We start from the raw sequence: 16306 nt of genomic DNA on the forward strand, positions 1-16306 counted from the left end.
TAAATAAATAAATTTTGATTCATTATTTTTTGGCAAAATTTTTAAGTAGATTTTAAAATAAAAGTAATAAAATTTTATCACTAAAAAATAAAAGTATGTGACTTGAATAAAAATGTGATGAAGCACAGAGAGTTGAAGATTAAATTAAATATTTTTTCAAAGGAAGTGCCATCAAAGAATATCTAATCAAGATTAAAAAATAGCTTCCTTATTATTATTCTCCGGTACAAGCTCAATACAGTGGAGCCAAGTATACATAAGTGTTAAATAAAAAAAAAAAAATAAATAAATAAATAAATAAAAGACTGGACTAGATCACGATGAGTATGATCCCTACCTCTTGGTTAGTTACCCGCGCAACTGCTACCACCACTTCGCATCTCTTCGAATAATTTTCTCTTGGTCACAGCAGTCACCCTGAAGCGAGTAACCGCAGAATCGGCAGTGATAGAGAATCTTTGTGCACAGGAGTCTAAAAATACACCTGAATCTCATCTCAACTCATCTTCACTCTGTCTTTGTCTCATAACATCGACGGTGTGTTCGCGGTGACCGCACATTTATCGGAAAGAAGTTATCGTCGTGACTGAGACACGACCGCAAAGCTATTAGGTTTACCGCGAATGACCTTTTACCCAAACTTTATCATCCGTCAAATAAATCTTGATTGCTTTTAACCCGTCGCATCTTATCATCTTCATCTTCATTTTAACCATACATTTATTTTTATAAATATTACATTTAAGTGCCCGTGTGTGTTATTTATTGGGTATATAATAAAATCTTACAGATGAGGTCATCGCACTGGATTATTTTATTTACTTTTCTACCGGGTAAGTTACAAAAATAACCATAAATAGCATAAAGCTGTCTTAATATTTTATAGTAAGATAGTCGTAATATTTATCATTATAATTTTTGTAGATAAAAATAAATAAATTAATGAATAAAGTAAACATTTAGATGATAAATCGTTTAAAATAAACTGGAGAATGGCGTACGCAATTAAATAACAGTTTGTCGAGAAAAATTTGAAGAAAAAAAAAGTAAAACAAAATTTTAATTGAAGAAGAAGTAAATAAGTTAAGAATACTAAGGGCCAGTTTTTCAATCCAGGATAAAATTTTATCCAATAATAAAATATATCTATATATTTCATATATGTAAATATACTGGCAATAAAAATTTTATCTTGGGTTGAAAAACTGGCCCTAAGACAGTAATGAAATAAACAAGATAATAACGATAACTGATATATAATATTAATTTAAATGAAGTAAAGAGGAAAAAACAAGTTGATGCATCGTTAGTTTCCCGTTTGTTATTACTGCGTGTTAACCCCCGTAGCAAAGTTAATACTGTTATATCTGCATGAAAATTGACCGTGGTAGATGGTTATTACCGAGTTAAGTTCAATGTCACACATCCTCTCTCGACACTCCGCTATTGTAAGTTGCCTCTTCCACCAATGCGAATTTGCTGCGTACAATAGCATCCAAATGAATTAGACGGAGAACATTATTTACCGGCTGTCTGATAATCAATCATAATAGTTGTCGCTCATCTGTAAAAAAAATCTATCTCCAATGTAATTGTTGATTTAAAAATTAGTTTACAGTTCGAGTTGGTACTAATTATATTAAATTTTAATTGTAATTTATTGTGGGCCATTAATCATCGTGGGAAAAGATAATTGATTTTATGGATCGATAAACTATTTTTTTTTTTTCATTTTTAAGGACTGTTGATCTTTGAAACGGTTAAAGAAAGAAAGTGGAATTCGTAATTGTGGAAGATGAGAATGAAACAGATTCTAATACTAGAAATGAAAGAGTAGGTCAGGTTGCGACATTTTACGGTAGATTATTTTTAATGTACATTTGAATAAAAAGTTTTCTTTATTTTAAAGATCAATATTTTAATTCTGGTAAAAGAGGTCGGGTCGTACAGTGGCTAAAAAATTTTTTATTGGAATAAGAAAAACTAAATTATTTGGATGAACACTTTAAAACAAAGTGATTAATTATTTTTAAAAACTACTTGTTGCGGAAACTATTTAGCAGCTAAACGATGAATTGATTCAAGGATGTCACAAGTCATCCTTGATTTTTTGTTATCACATAAATCAACTCAATGTTATTTTTAACAGTTTAAGTAAATAACAAGCTTGTAAAAGTAATGGAGATAAAATAAAATTTACTTGTCAGATGAATGACATATTTTTTTATGACAAACAATCAACACAATTTTTAATTGTTGATTATTTCGAGAAAAACATGATAAACTTCAACAAACTTTGGTGACACTTATTCCGATACTTGTTTTGGTAGAAAATTAAATATTTAACAACAATTAAAAATTCTGTTATTTTTTTATTGACAAAATTATCTTTGATTATTATTCGATAATTCATTGACTGAAATAAATTCAACATTAAAAATCTACAATTTTAAATTATTATTATTATTATATTATTATTTTTGAAAATCATTAATATTACGACAGTAAAGTATTTAATGTCCTAAATTGATATTTTTCCGATTAAACACAGGAAAGTGTTGATAACACCGGCCCAGAAAAAAAAGTGGTCTGTACTTTTGATGGAACCTATCTATTTTTGTGTATTTCGACGCGCTGAATCCGAATCTAAAGTCAGTTTTGCCCATACACCCTCAAAATTTTTAGTAAAATGCAAAAAACCTCCAAAAAAGGCAAAAAAACTGCAGTCACAGCGATGAAAAAATTTTTGAGGATCCGGATCAAGTATAATTTTTATGTATTTCAATTCACTGAATCTGAATCTAAACGTTAATTGGCCTGTTGAGCCATCATAATTTGAAAAAATTGCGAAAAACCCAAAAAAATTGCAAAAAGTGATGAAAAATCAAAATTATCGAGATGAAAAAAATTTTTTGGATTCAGATTGAGTACACCCAGCCCACAAAAAAAAAAAGTGGTCTGTACTTTTGACCGGACCTACCTATCTTTGTGTATTTTGACGCGTTGAATCTGAATCTGAAGCCAGTTTTGCTCGTACTCCCTCAAAATTTTAAATAAATTGCAAAAAACTATAAAAAAGGCAAAAAATTGCGAAAAACTGCAGTCACAGCGATGAAAAAATTTTTTTGAACACGGATCAAGTGTAATTTTTATGTATTTCAATTCAGTGAATCTGAATCTAAACGTTAATTGGCCTGTTGAGCCGACATAATTTGAAAAAATTTCGAAAAACCCAAAAAAATTGCAATAAATCATAAAAAATCGAAACTATTGAGATGAAAAATTTTTTTATGGATTCAGATTGAGTACGTTTTTTATGTACTTTGTTCTACTGAATTTGAATCAAAAGTTTTTTTGTCCCATTAATGTTTTAAAATTAAAAAAATCGAGAAAATTGCAATTATAAATATGAGAAAAAAATCTATATATTAAACATGATCGTTAATGATTTGGGTGTATTTTCATGGATGAAATAAGATCTTAGAATTGAAAAATTTTCTAAATTACTAAATCTGTGAAATATAGCATGTAAGGAGAAGGTGCTAAACCATATTTTCGAATTTCAGACTGTGGTCCGTTTGTATCGAATTGTTTTATCTTCAAATGACCTACACAGTGGGTTCTTTTACGTTTTCTGTTTTCTTCTGGTATTTTTCTTGTTAGCATCCAGCAAAATCTGCCATAATGTTGAAATTCTAATTACTCGATACCTACCCTTCATTTCACTTATGTCTTGATGAAATTGTTTTCCTTGTTCATCGCTATAGTCTCCAAGATTTTTAGAAAAGTGGTCGACGTGAGATCCATAAATTGTAGTTTGAGGTTCATTAAGCAACCTAAATTTTTTTAATTTGTCACCAATTCTTCTACTAACGTCCTGTAGTTTTTGCTTTTTTTATTTCCAAAAAAGTTTTGAGACACATGTTTGAAACTTACCTAAGCTATTCTCTCTGTCTCGTTCATTTTTCCTATAAAATTTGCATCCTGAAATAGAGTTCGAATTTGGGGGCCGTTAAAAATTCCTTACGATCGCTTGTGCCTGAAACCAGGGCACCTCTCTGTCTCGTTCATTTTTCCTATAAAATTTGCATCCTGAAATAGAGTTCGAATTTGGGGGCCGTTAAAAATTCCTTACGATCGCTTGTGCCTGAAACCAGGGCACCTCCACGTGGTGACGGTGGCCAACAGAACCATCTGGCAAAGTCCCTGGGTTAACGGCGTGTGTGCCGTCATGGCAGGTACTAGTGATAAGTACTATATAATGCAGGGATTTGGAAACCCAGTGTTGACGTCTGGTCACGGTGAGAAAGCACGCCGACAGGCGTCGTCATCAAGCGACTGCAGCTCTTCAGTAGTGAGAAACTTGGCTACTGGAGAGTATACCAAACCATTACAAGAAGTAATTCCCATCTTTGTAATAAAAGTCCTGATTCATTTTGTTACGTTTGTGGCGAGTTTAAACCGGCAAAAAGCCGTAGAGCGTTTTCCAAAAAATTAAAAAAAAAGTTATGAGGAATGCTTTCGTATTCAAATTACAAATTTTGATTCGGCCTGAATCCCACACTATGTTTGTGGTCGATGTTATATCATGTTGATACGATTGCAAAAGGACAGAAAAAGATAAAACTTGAAATTTACAGTCCCCATGATCTGGACTTTACTCATAAGTTCACAAAACTGTTACTTTTATAAGACTGAAATTGCTGGTTTTTCCTCGACTAAGAGAAATAAAATAAAATACGCCAATGTTTCATCAGCTATTAAACTACAGAAAACAATAGTCGTAGATGAAATCGAGGCTCTTAAAGAGATGGAAATAGAAAAAAAAAGACGTGTGCAAACGGAAAAAGAAGTGCAAGAGGAAATTTTTTCAAATTTTGAGGGTGTAAAAGCAAAACTGACTTCAGATTCGGATTCAGCGCATCGAAATACATACAGATAGGTAGAGTAGCCGACAGGTAGGTCCAGTCAAAAATACAAACCACTTTTTTTTGTGGACCTGTGTTAATTATTTATTAATGAAAATAATTATTGAATAAATTATATCGAGAGTAATTATTGACACTTTCTCTTATGAAGATTGACAACATAACCGCATAGAATTAGAAACGATTTCCATTTTGATGGGTTGATAAAGTACATCAAATGACTAATCAATTGAGATTAAACTGGAACAACTTAGATTTATGCTGATTACACAAGCGACATTATTTGCATATTCATAAGCATGTTAATTGTACACCCGCAGTCTTTGTTATGATGCGAATATTAACACTTCGTGATGATCAATTCGTCAGTGTAATTGTTTGCATACATGTTAATAATACGATAACACACTGATCAACGAATAAAACGAAACACCTGAATTTTATAATTTTTCTGTTACGATTGTCTCACTTTAATTAAAATTTATTGACAATGTATGTTTCGTTATCAAAATAATTTTTATATGAATTATATATTTTGATGAAAATGTATATAATATTCTTGCATACTGGCGGTAATTTTGACAGAAATGAATAATTAAATTTTAATTTACATAATTAAAATCGCACAATACGGAATTTTAATTTTTAATTAAAGTTTTTATCGGTAATTATAAATGAATTTATAATTCGAGCTATTGTATAATTCTATTAAAAACAAAATGGAAAAAAATTTATTGCAAACAAAAATAAAGGACTATTCATTCCACAATGCTAAAAAAAATCGATGATACTTGATGAATAATAGAGGAAGAAATAAACATTCTTATTGCGACAACCACCCACTAGCGATACAATATCTAGCGATCATTGCCCGCGAAGACGACTAATGTAAGTAGGTAGAACTATTAATATCATTTCTAAGCATGCCGAGTTACCCGAGTTATTTCAACGGAAATATACATGAATAAGAATAAAAATAAATGAGTAACTATTTTGTTTTATTCAACTTCTAACAAACAACTTTTTTTTAATTCTTGACATATATTTATGAATCATGAAATTACCGATTCTTCATTCATCAATACATTCATAAGAATAAAAATAGATTTGTCAGTAATACGTAATGAGTAATGAAATTTAGAAATTTTATCTAGAAGTTATACGAGTAATATTAATTTCACTTATTCATCCTGTAAACAGTTAGTCATGATACAACTTGTAGAATTACTTTCAATTTATTTAAAATTTATCGAATTTACGAATATGAGAAAATTTAAATTTTGATTTTTTGTCGAATAAATACTTACAATCACATTGATGTTTCACACAAACTATAAATTTATGTGTATAATAAAAAATTTTGAGGATTCAAAAGAACTGCTTCCTCGGACCTCAAAACATCAAGATCTGATAAGAACTCGATTTTCGAAAACAGGAGTAAGACAATAACTTCCCGATTTTTGAAAATCATTGATTTTCATAGCGGGAAATCAAAAAAATAAATTCAGAAACATGTAACACATAAAAAAAAGTTAATTTTTATGGATATAAAAAGGAGAGATTATAATTATTATTACACGGGAAAAAATTGTAGGAAAAATTACAATTGAAACATCGAAATCTACAACCAGACTTTCAATACAATCACTTTGATAATTTTATATTTTAAAATTTATGACGTTACATCGTAAAAATTCGGATATTTACTACTTTTATAGGCATTATTACGATGTAACATCGTGAATTTTCAAATGTAAATTATCAAATTGACTGTATTGAAAGTCTGGTCCTGGATTATGATATGATAATTGTAGACTTCCTACAATTTTTTGTTCGTGTAAAATTTGATATAAAAGAAATATTTATATAGTATTATGATATTTAAGAAAGAATTTACGACATACTCAATATGCGATATGCTTAATATCCCATAAAGTAAAGTACTCACTCGTCAGTAATATTGGTAAAATTAGTAAAATGATGTTAGGCTCATAAAAGAAAAGTTAGCATAGATATCTACGATGCGTTTAAAGTTTGGTTAGTAAAATAGTTACAAAATAACTTGAGTATAAAAGAGAATTTTTTACACGATGATTTTAATTCCAATATAAAAAAAATTCTTACATAAAATAAACTTACAGTGAGTGTAATAGCTTCGAGTATGGATCCTTTTTAATGTTAATAACTATTGTAAATTATCGGAAAAGAGACCACACCAGGTAACAGGCATTCATAGAATTATAGAAGCTAAGCGTCGAGCAGAAAAATAGTATACATACTTTGGTCAATAAAAAGTAAAGCCTCAGACCACATGTTTGTCAACCTCGGCTTCGCCTCGGCCAACAATAACATGTAATCTGAGACTTTTCTTATTTTACTGGCCTAGGTATGTAATATACTATTTCTGCCTGACGTAGCCGGAATGTGGAAACTTTAGCGCAGCGGGTTGCCACTTTCCGGCCGGAGGACAGAAAACATAATTTTGTCTCACCTTTACAGATAAAATATAGGTTCTTACTTTTAATGATAGAAAATACCTATAAATTGATGAAATATACGGCTAAACTAATTTTTATCCATTTGCATAAAACATAAAATTTCATTTGTTTTTATAACATCATATAGTTAAGTTTCGGGTCTGGATAACTACTAAAATAAATATTTGATTATTTAAATTAGAATTTTATCAGCCTATGGTCACAAGTGACTAGTGAATTTTTTTAATTCAAGCCAACAGATGGACGGTCCATCATCCCTTATATGTTCGAGATTTTTATTCTCTCCTCCCACTAGTTCGATAGAAATCCATCAAACTTGAATACTAGTAAAGCTGGAAGCTTGTGGTATCTGTTCGAGTTATAAAGATGTTAATAGAGTGAAAAATAGTGAAAGAAATTTGAATGAGAGCAGACAGACTTTGAAAAAATAAATGGGGTTGGTTACCAAGCCAGGAATCGAACCTGGATCTCCCTGATAACATGTCAGGAGCTCTACCAGTAGAGCTCTCGAACATATAAGGGATGATGGACCGTCCATCTATTGGCTTGAATTCACTAAAAATTCACTAAAAATTCACTAGTCAATTGTGACCATAGGCTGATAAAATTTTAATTTATATATATAATCGGTCTCTGAAAAATAACTCTAATATTTGATTATTTGTAGAATGCATTTGTGGTGATAAGTTATCTATATATGTCTTTTCAATATCGAGAAACTCTTAAATATGTACATATATATATATATATATATATATATATATATATATATATATATATATTTATTTATATGCGAGACCATCGGGATAACACACCTTTCAGACACTATACTTGACGATAAATACGTGACATAAAACCACAAATATAGCTTTGACCTGACACTAGAAGTATATAAATAAAAGTAGGAGAACTGGAAGGTTGAATTTATCTATCGTAAAACACCAATTTTGCAGATACTTGTGAAGATGCAGATAAGAATAATGAAAAATTTCTTCCTAATTATCGAACCACGTTACTTTATGTTCAATCATCATATTTGAAATATGCCGGAAAAAAATATTTAGGCCTGGTCAGTCATGAACAGGCATGACTCTTCAGACCCAATCAGGCATGAAAAATGATCGGGCACCAACAGATCTAATCAGACATATAACGCCTCAGACATAAGCAGGCATGACAAGGCCTGATCATACCTGACATCAAGCATGAGCAGAAATGGTCAGACCGTAACGTATTTTACTCTTCAGGCATGATCATACATGAACAGGCATGGCCATATCTAAACATTTTTTTCCGGGGAAGCTTAAATTTTTGATGAAAGTTATAAATCTGAAATTTAGATGACAAAAAAAAACTTTAAAATTAGATTGAAAAATTTTTAGTTAATGATTATAAACATTGAAACGCTTCTCTCATATGAATGCTAATAATCTTGACTTGTTATCAGTCTACTGAACAATCCCACTTTAATGAACAAAATGCAAGTTCCAACTAACTTGTCTAATTAATTTTGTTTTGTGCTTTCGTATAGCGAGTCTTATTTCATATAAAGATCACACAATAATAACTTTGTACCCATAAACTTACATCAAAATCAAAATGTAACACTAATGAATATAAGGTTTATTTATTCTACTTTAATTAATTAGAGCTCAAAGTAGTTGGGTCAAGCAAAAAAAAAAAATTTAACAAATCTTTGAATCTTGAAATATAGGAAATTAAATGCATAATACGCATGTCATTGAAATTTGAAATCGATTTACCTCTTCAAACAAGAGATAATTGCAATGGAAAACTACATTTTTATACAAGCAGTATGGGAGAAGAGTGAGAAAACAGTGAATTGTTTAGAAAAAAGCGTAGAGGAGGTCGGGGCAAGACGGCCCCCCTGGGGCAAGAAGGCCCACCTCAAAAATTGACCAAAAATTTATTTTTCTAATTTTTTTTTAATCACCACAAATTCGGGTTATTGATGCATTTTTAGCTCAAAAACGTAATAAGTGCAATTTTAAGCGCTTACGTATGGAATTAGCTGGAAGTTGCAGAGATGGCCTTTAGGGTCAAACGTTTTCCTAATTTTTTTGTGATTTGCACAGATTCCAAATGAGCATTGAAAGTTTAGTTAAAGTCATTGCAAATCTCATAAGTGAAGTTGAAATTTATCTACCTTCAAGTGCGACGAATTTTTCTGTTACTTAAAATTTTCTTAGTAACATCCATTTTTTGTAGAAAACAAATTTAATTTAATTCAATGTTTTTTACGAATTCTATTTAAATAAGTAGCCAAATTTATTTTTCACATATCATAAGAACAATTTATCGATTTCTACCAAATTTGAGGTCTGTAGGAACTATAGCTAAGAAATTTGAAATTTTAATTGTTAATATCTACCCCCGCAATCCTTATTTAGGTCGGGTTGTCGTAAAATCCTCATTTAGATTACTTCTACATCACACATAGAAGACTCCTACCGAATTTTGGAGTCTGTAGAAGCTATAGCTCGGAAATTTACAATTTTCATTGTTAACATCCACCCCCGCTATCCATATTAAGAGTATATTGTCATAAAATCCGCTTTTAGATCATTTCTCCATCACATACAGAAGATTCTTACCAAATTTGGACCTTATAGGAGCTACAGCTCGGAAATTTTAAATTTTCATTGTTGACATTCACCCCCGCAACCCCCTGTGGGAGTGAGATATATCATTTAGAGTTATTATAAATTAATCCTCACAATATTCACAAATGTAATTATCGGTACTGTACTTGGTAATAGGTTTGTAGGAAAAATCATTTCACTCAATTTTTTTTCTGTAAAAGTAGGAGAACGATTGGTATTATGTTAACAATAGTTTTTCTGAGTAATATAAAAGTGAATGCAGTTGTCCAGGAGAGAAATAAAAACATTTTTGACGTGAGAAACAACTTTTCCATGAAAAAAAAAAAAAATTTTTTTTGTAACTTTGGAAAAATTCCGGTGAATTGAGTTAAAGTTGGACGAGAGTAAATCCACTTGATAGTAGAAAGCCACAAAAAATAAAAACCAGCTTAGGTGGGCCGTCTTGCCCCACCCTCCCCTATGAAAACATTATTGTTTTATTAATTTATATATTACTTACGTCGTTAAAATATATGAAATACTTTTAGTAGGATTACCAATAAAAAGTTTCTTGGTTTAAGTTTAAAAAATAAACTACAAAAATCTGTATCAAACGTATACGCTAATCTGTAATTTAACAAGACTGCTTTCATTCAAAGAGAGTTTGGTCAGAGGTTGGATGTTCACAACTTTATTTCGATCAGCGGTATGATGACTAATTTTTATAAAAGAAAAACTACGTCATGAAAAAAAAAAACTTTTATTTAATATCTTGATTGAGCAAAAATTAAACAATATATAAAAAAATAAAAATTTACTTGATCTTTATTGAAAAATAAAAAATTTATGATCAATAAAAATATTTCTATTTTAATTTTCTGAAAGTGAAGTAAAAAGTTTAGAAATCGATACACTCAAGCACCCAATGCCTCGAATTTTTATTTTTTTTCATATAACTTTTATGCACTATTACTTTTATGAATACTACTTTTATGACTCAGCATAGTAAAAATTCACTTCAGACAGAATTTATTGTAAACTCTTCCACGTCTATCAACCTTCAAGTAAAAGTTATTCAAAACATTGAAACCAAGGTGAAAATGTTTTTAATGTATAAATATTCACATATGTGAAAATCGTTTCCCACTCTTACCGATTTTTTTCACAATCTTACCGTGATGGTTTATCTTTACCCCTGATTCAAAGAAGTTTATCGATTATTCTGCATTTTGAAACCAGATCGTAGATTGTACGGTACAACGGGGCTGTACAATATGTTTTCCTTTGAATTTTTCTTTGAGTCTCTATATTACTGGTTACGATGAAGGTTCTTATCTTTATTGCAGTAATAAATGATTCATTCTATGTTACGGAGATCTTGATTGGTGTCTTTAGGTATGAAAAGGTATCCTCTCGATTTATGAGGTGGTTGGAAGCTCCCGAATTGAGTAAAAAAGAAATTTTGTCTTACTATTAGATGATTGGATGTTTCCACATAAATGCAAAATTAATTTCTCTCTACGGCTTAGCTTAGATGCTTTAGATTGTGAAAAAATAAAAAATAATCAGTTAATAATTATCACTTTGAAACACTTATACTTCAGTATTCACGTTAACTTTAACACTAACTAGTTTAAAGTCACTTATAAGTTTATTTCCGTTGATGAAAATTTGTATTTTAATAATTTATTTAATTAACAACGTATCTGGACCCATAAACTGTTAGGATTATGGATAATTGGACGTGAATATTTTGTCATAAATTAATTATTATTAGATTAGTTTATTTATAAAAGTTGTGCTTCTATTAAGCAGTAGCCAGAGAATATGTTCTTTCTGTTAGAAGAATCATTTAAGACTAACTCTTAAATGCTATATTATTATAGCTATGGGTTCGAGTATCCTGCAGTAACATTTGGTTTCTTTTTGCAACAAGAGCCTGTATACTCAATATGAACTATACCTATTTTTATGACTCTATGTTTTAAATACATCCATTCTTCACGGAAAAAAATAATCGGTAGCTGCTACCGAAAAAAATCGGTAGCAGATACCGATTTTTTCGGTGCAGGCTACCGATTACCAATTTTTGAAAATTTCTTATCTTCTTAACGAGAAGTTAAATTCTCACTCCTTAATCAATAAAAAAAAGGAACTTCATTTGAGATACAAATAACACTTAAGGTAAAAGCCCCAATAGATAATCATATACTGGTACGTGATCATCTATTGGGCCTTTTACCTTACAAAATATTAAAAATGAGGAATATTTTTTTATTATAAATTTTTATTAAATTAAATACCTTTTGGTAGCTGCAATTGAAAAAATCGGTATAGATTCTGTTTAGAAACTAACCGAGAAATATCATCCAAGTCCCAAAAAATAATTTATTCATAACGACGACATAAAATAAACTATAATAAGTTGTATATTAACTTATATTATATTATATTATATTAACAATCAATAACTTTTTAATAAATACAAATTGTCTTCGTGCACTTTTGAATTTCCTAAATTTATTTTTTTTCTTTCGCTGGGAGTATGAATAAATTTATTAAAATTAATCTTTATTTTAGCTTCATTCTATTTTATATAATTTATTTACATCATTAAATCATTCGGTGTAAAAATTTAGTGATCTACTGTTAAAAATAAATAGAAGAATAATAAGTAAACAGAAAATAGCGATGAGGAGAACGTTGGACATAGGAGTATAGTGAGATAACACTACTGTCTACTGTGGTTGCAGGAGGTATAGTATAGAGTATAGAGAATGTCAGGAGATATGTAGAGAAAAGAGAGGTAGTCTAGCTAGTAGTGAGTATAGTAAGCGTTTTGGAGGGAATCCGCGAGAATCCTAAACGCGTTTAGCTCAACGAACTACCTCTATGTTGATCATGCTTCCCGTAGCCTTCTAAGCCGTAGTTTACCAACAACTGACAGATTCACGGCATGTTAAACGACTATTTCGACACAACACATACCTAATCCGCTCGCCTAATCTCATGTTTTCTCTCAAAACAAATAAAATCACCATATTTATTCTTTGTTGTTATTTTCAAAATACTCATACAACACACATAAGACTTCCTTCAATCTCTTCATTCCTAGTCCTCTCCTTTACTCACCTAATCCAGGATTCAGCTTCCAGCCTCTCTAAAAGACCAATCGTTTAATCTTGCATGGAATCATTGTATTTTTAACTCCAAAAAGGAAATTTTTCTTTTTTTTTTCTTTTATAATCTCAATAAGAAACAAAACAACATGTATGCTCGATATCTAGGGTTACTCAAGGATTTCCTATACTCCTGATTCTCATCCTGGCCCAAGTTCTCAGCGCCATTGTCCGAGTGCGGTCAAGCATATTCAAAACGCGCTTCTACATTCTGATACAAAATATTCTCATGGTTGAGCCGTAGCTTCAAGGAATGAAAAAAAAAATAACTTTCTTCGTAAAAATTTGACAAATTTATAACTTCATTAAAACAATAAAATAATTTTTCATCATCCAGACTCAAGATTTTCAGATAAGACTTAAGAATTCATTACAGATACACACAAGGACAATTGATGACAAACGTCGAAGATGACAATTCATGACCCCGTGATCAGCCTTGACGATGAGGGTACAATAAAATGAATCACTGTCCTTTAGGCCTACCCATCTTGTATCACTGTAAACCCTTTGACATCGTGTTCTCCTGTTGCCTCGCATGTTTTTTCTTTGTTCGACGTTTCGGTCTTTGTGCAGCTCGTCAGATCGTTACTCGTCACACATAGAGAGCATATGCACGCTACAAAGAAGATACTGCTAGAATAATCCTTGGGGCTTCGCGGCTTTTGGTCACTTCTGTTCCACTTATAGTCCATTAGAACTTCCGCACTAATTATTTAAATATTATGTGAACGCGTTACCTCCAAAATGAAAAAATTAGAAATAAATTAAAACTGTATAATAAATCTATTAATTCTTCATTGTTATTATTTAAACAGACAGCGACTAGTAATGGTAAAAATCTTTTGTTTATCATCAACTGTTACAATCTCACATCCACTTATTCATCAATTTGGTACGTTCATCTATACTGCTAGGATACTCGCTTTGTATTAAGTACAAAGTATGCTTTATAAAGCATGGAGAAATATAATATATGTCAAAAATATATGTCGCATATATAATATATATGCCGCATATATTTACGAAAAAAAAAATATGTCAACATATATTTTTCACATAGATGCTGAGATATATGCAGAGATACATGCTTACATATATGTAGACATATATGTAAGCATACACAAAAAAAAATTTCTAAGTTTGAAAATTTTTTTACTCAAATCAAGAAAGTTAAATTTTTCAAAATTATTTTCTTAATTCAAGTTAAATTTTTTTCTGTGTATCTCTAGACATTTATATGCGCTCATATATGTGAACATATATGCGGACATATATTTAGCGCAAAAAAAATATATGTGAAAATATATATTTGCATATATTTTTCGCATATATATTTTTCCATGCGGGTAGTACTAAAGTGATCTTTATTTTTCTGCAAAATTCGCACCAATACTCAGACATGTGTTAATAAATATCTATAAATAAATAAATATATTTATACATATTTTTTTTCATAAGTCTAATGTACAATGTTTCGCTGTAACTTGAGGTTATTTGAAGTAACCCAATCATGTTCGTTATGTCATGTAGCCCTAATAACACGTGCGTGAACAAGGCGACGCATATGCGTGTCACACGCAATCTCTTAGTTAATACTCATCTTCAAATTTTGATGGCATTTATAATCTTTGATTGTTTTTCGCAGCATTTACAACACAACAGCCGAATTCAATACAGGAAATAATTTTCCGTCATTGTATAAAAAAAAGTTTATTTTATCAATTTTGATAATACATCTATAATACTTTTGAGCGTTAATTCAATGAAATTATATCAAATTAACAAACAAAAGTGTCAAACATTATCACAGTAACGGAAGATTTTTTAAATAAATACATTTTCAATTTGTGACATTCTTACACTAATTTATTCGATAAATTCATTCAAATTTATCAACCAAAAAAATCGTATCAAATATTATCAATAAATGATTTTTTTTTATTCCAATAAAAAAATTAACAATTCGTAAATTATTGTTCAAGAGTTAAGTATGTAAGTAACAATAAAATCGCTTGGAGAGTTGAATTATCTTCGATGTTCATGCGTCCCGTGAATACTTGGACGCGATTCAGGTTTCACATCTCTGGTATCTTTGGAAAAGGAGCAAAGGAGCGAGGATGGAAGCGTCAAAGGAGTATGGCATGTCAGTACACAGGGTGTGGATCATGCTTCCCCGATAGTATACGTCCGTCGGACAGTGCGTGAGCACATTTAACTCAAACACCATACAACATACAACGAACAACATACAAAGAATTCCTTTTTAGTATGGTGAAATCAGTGGGCTTGTATACTACGTACTACTATAGTGTAGCACATATGTATACTGCATAACATTTTACCTGCATATACACAAGTGTTGTGTATATATATGTATGAATATATGTGTATTTTTTCAAGGCCAGTGACTGGCTCCATACTGACCTTGAGTACGTACTAAGGGGCCCTGAGGCCCTTAAAATACTCCCTGCATCCCCTAATACCTTGATAACACCACGCACACATTTTCAGGCCCTTTTGTTCACTTACTTTTATTCAATGATTTTCTTAGTACAAAATCGATACTATGTTTAACAAATAGAATAGAATATTGATTGTAAAATTGAACTTTCAGTTGCTCAATATAAAAAAATAAACATAACTGGCAATTCATGACTGCAAATGAATTAAATGAATTACATATTTTTTATTAAATCCTAATTTATCGAATAGATAAATAGCGAGAAAATTTTAAAGCAACAAATCGCTTATAAGCAGGGACATATATTGCAAACCAAAGTGATATGACGTCATCGAGTAAGTCAGACTGGCAGTTGAGTATTGGCAGTAAAACACCCACAATCTCGACCTCCTATCAGTCATGTGACCCTAATGAAAACTCTCATTCTCTATTGTTCCACCCTAATTAATGTGACGACTCAACTGCGAGTTGGATAACGTAACGATGTCTGTATAGTATAATATTACTTCTACACACTGTACATCACTGTTATACACAGGTCTCGGCTTCTAGGTTTTGTGTCTTTATATACACGGCGATCAACGACCTCTGGCTGTGTCAATCTGACTGTTATATAGCTTAAACATGTCCCTTC

General features: G+C 30.7%; 1 protein-coding gene across 3 annotated transcripts in view; it reads left to right on the plus strand.

Annotated features, from left to right (window-relative positions):
* The first annotated feature begins 326 nt into the window (after positions 1-326).
* The window catches only part of LOC123271819 (xaa-Pro aminopeptidase ApepP-like), an 84930-nt gene continuing 68950 nt past the window's right edge, over positions 327-16306 (plus strand). The window contains exons 1-2 of one of the 3 annotated variants that reach the window (XM_044738274.1): positions 332-612; positions 791-833. In XM_044738274.1, coding sequence (XP_044594209.1) covers positions 791-833 — 43 coding nt within the window. In that variant the 5' untranslated portion in view covers positions 332-612. Of the gene's footprint in view, positions 834-16306 lie in introns of all 3 variants that reach the window. The other 2 variants (XM_044738284.1, XM_044738264.1) reach the window with 2 other exon arrangements.

Source organism: Cotesia glomerata, linkage group LG1 (genome assembly GCF_020080835.1).
Source record: "Cotesia glomerata isolate CgM1 linkage group LG1, MPM_Cglom_v2.3, whole genome shotgun sequence".
In the NCBI taxonomy this organism is placed as follows: domain Eukaryota; kingdom Metazoa; phylum Arthropoda; class Insecta; order Hymenoptera; family Braconidae; genus Cotesia; species Cotesia glomerata.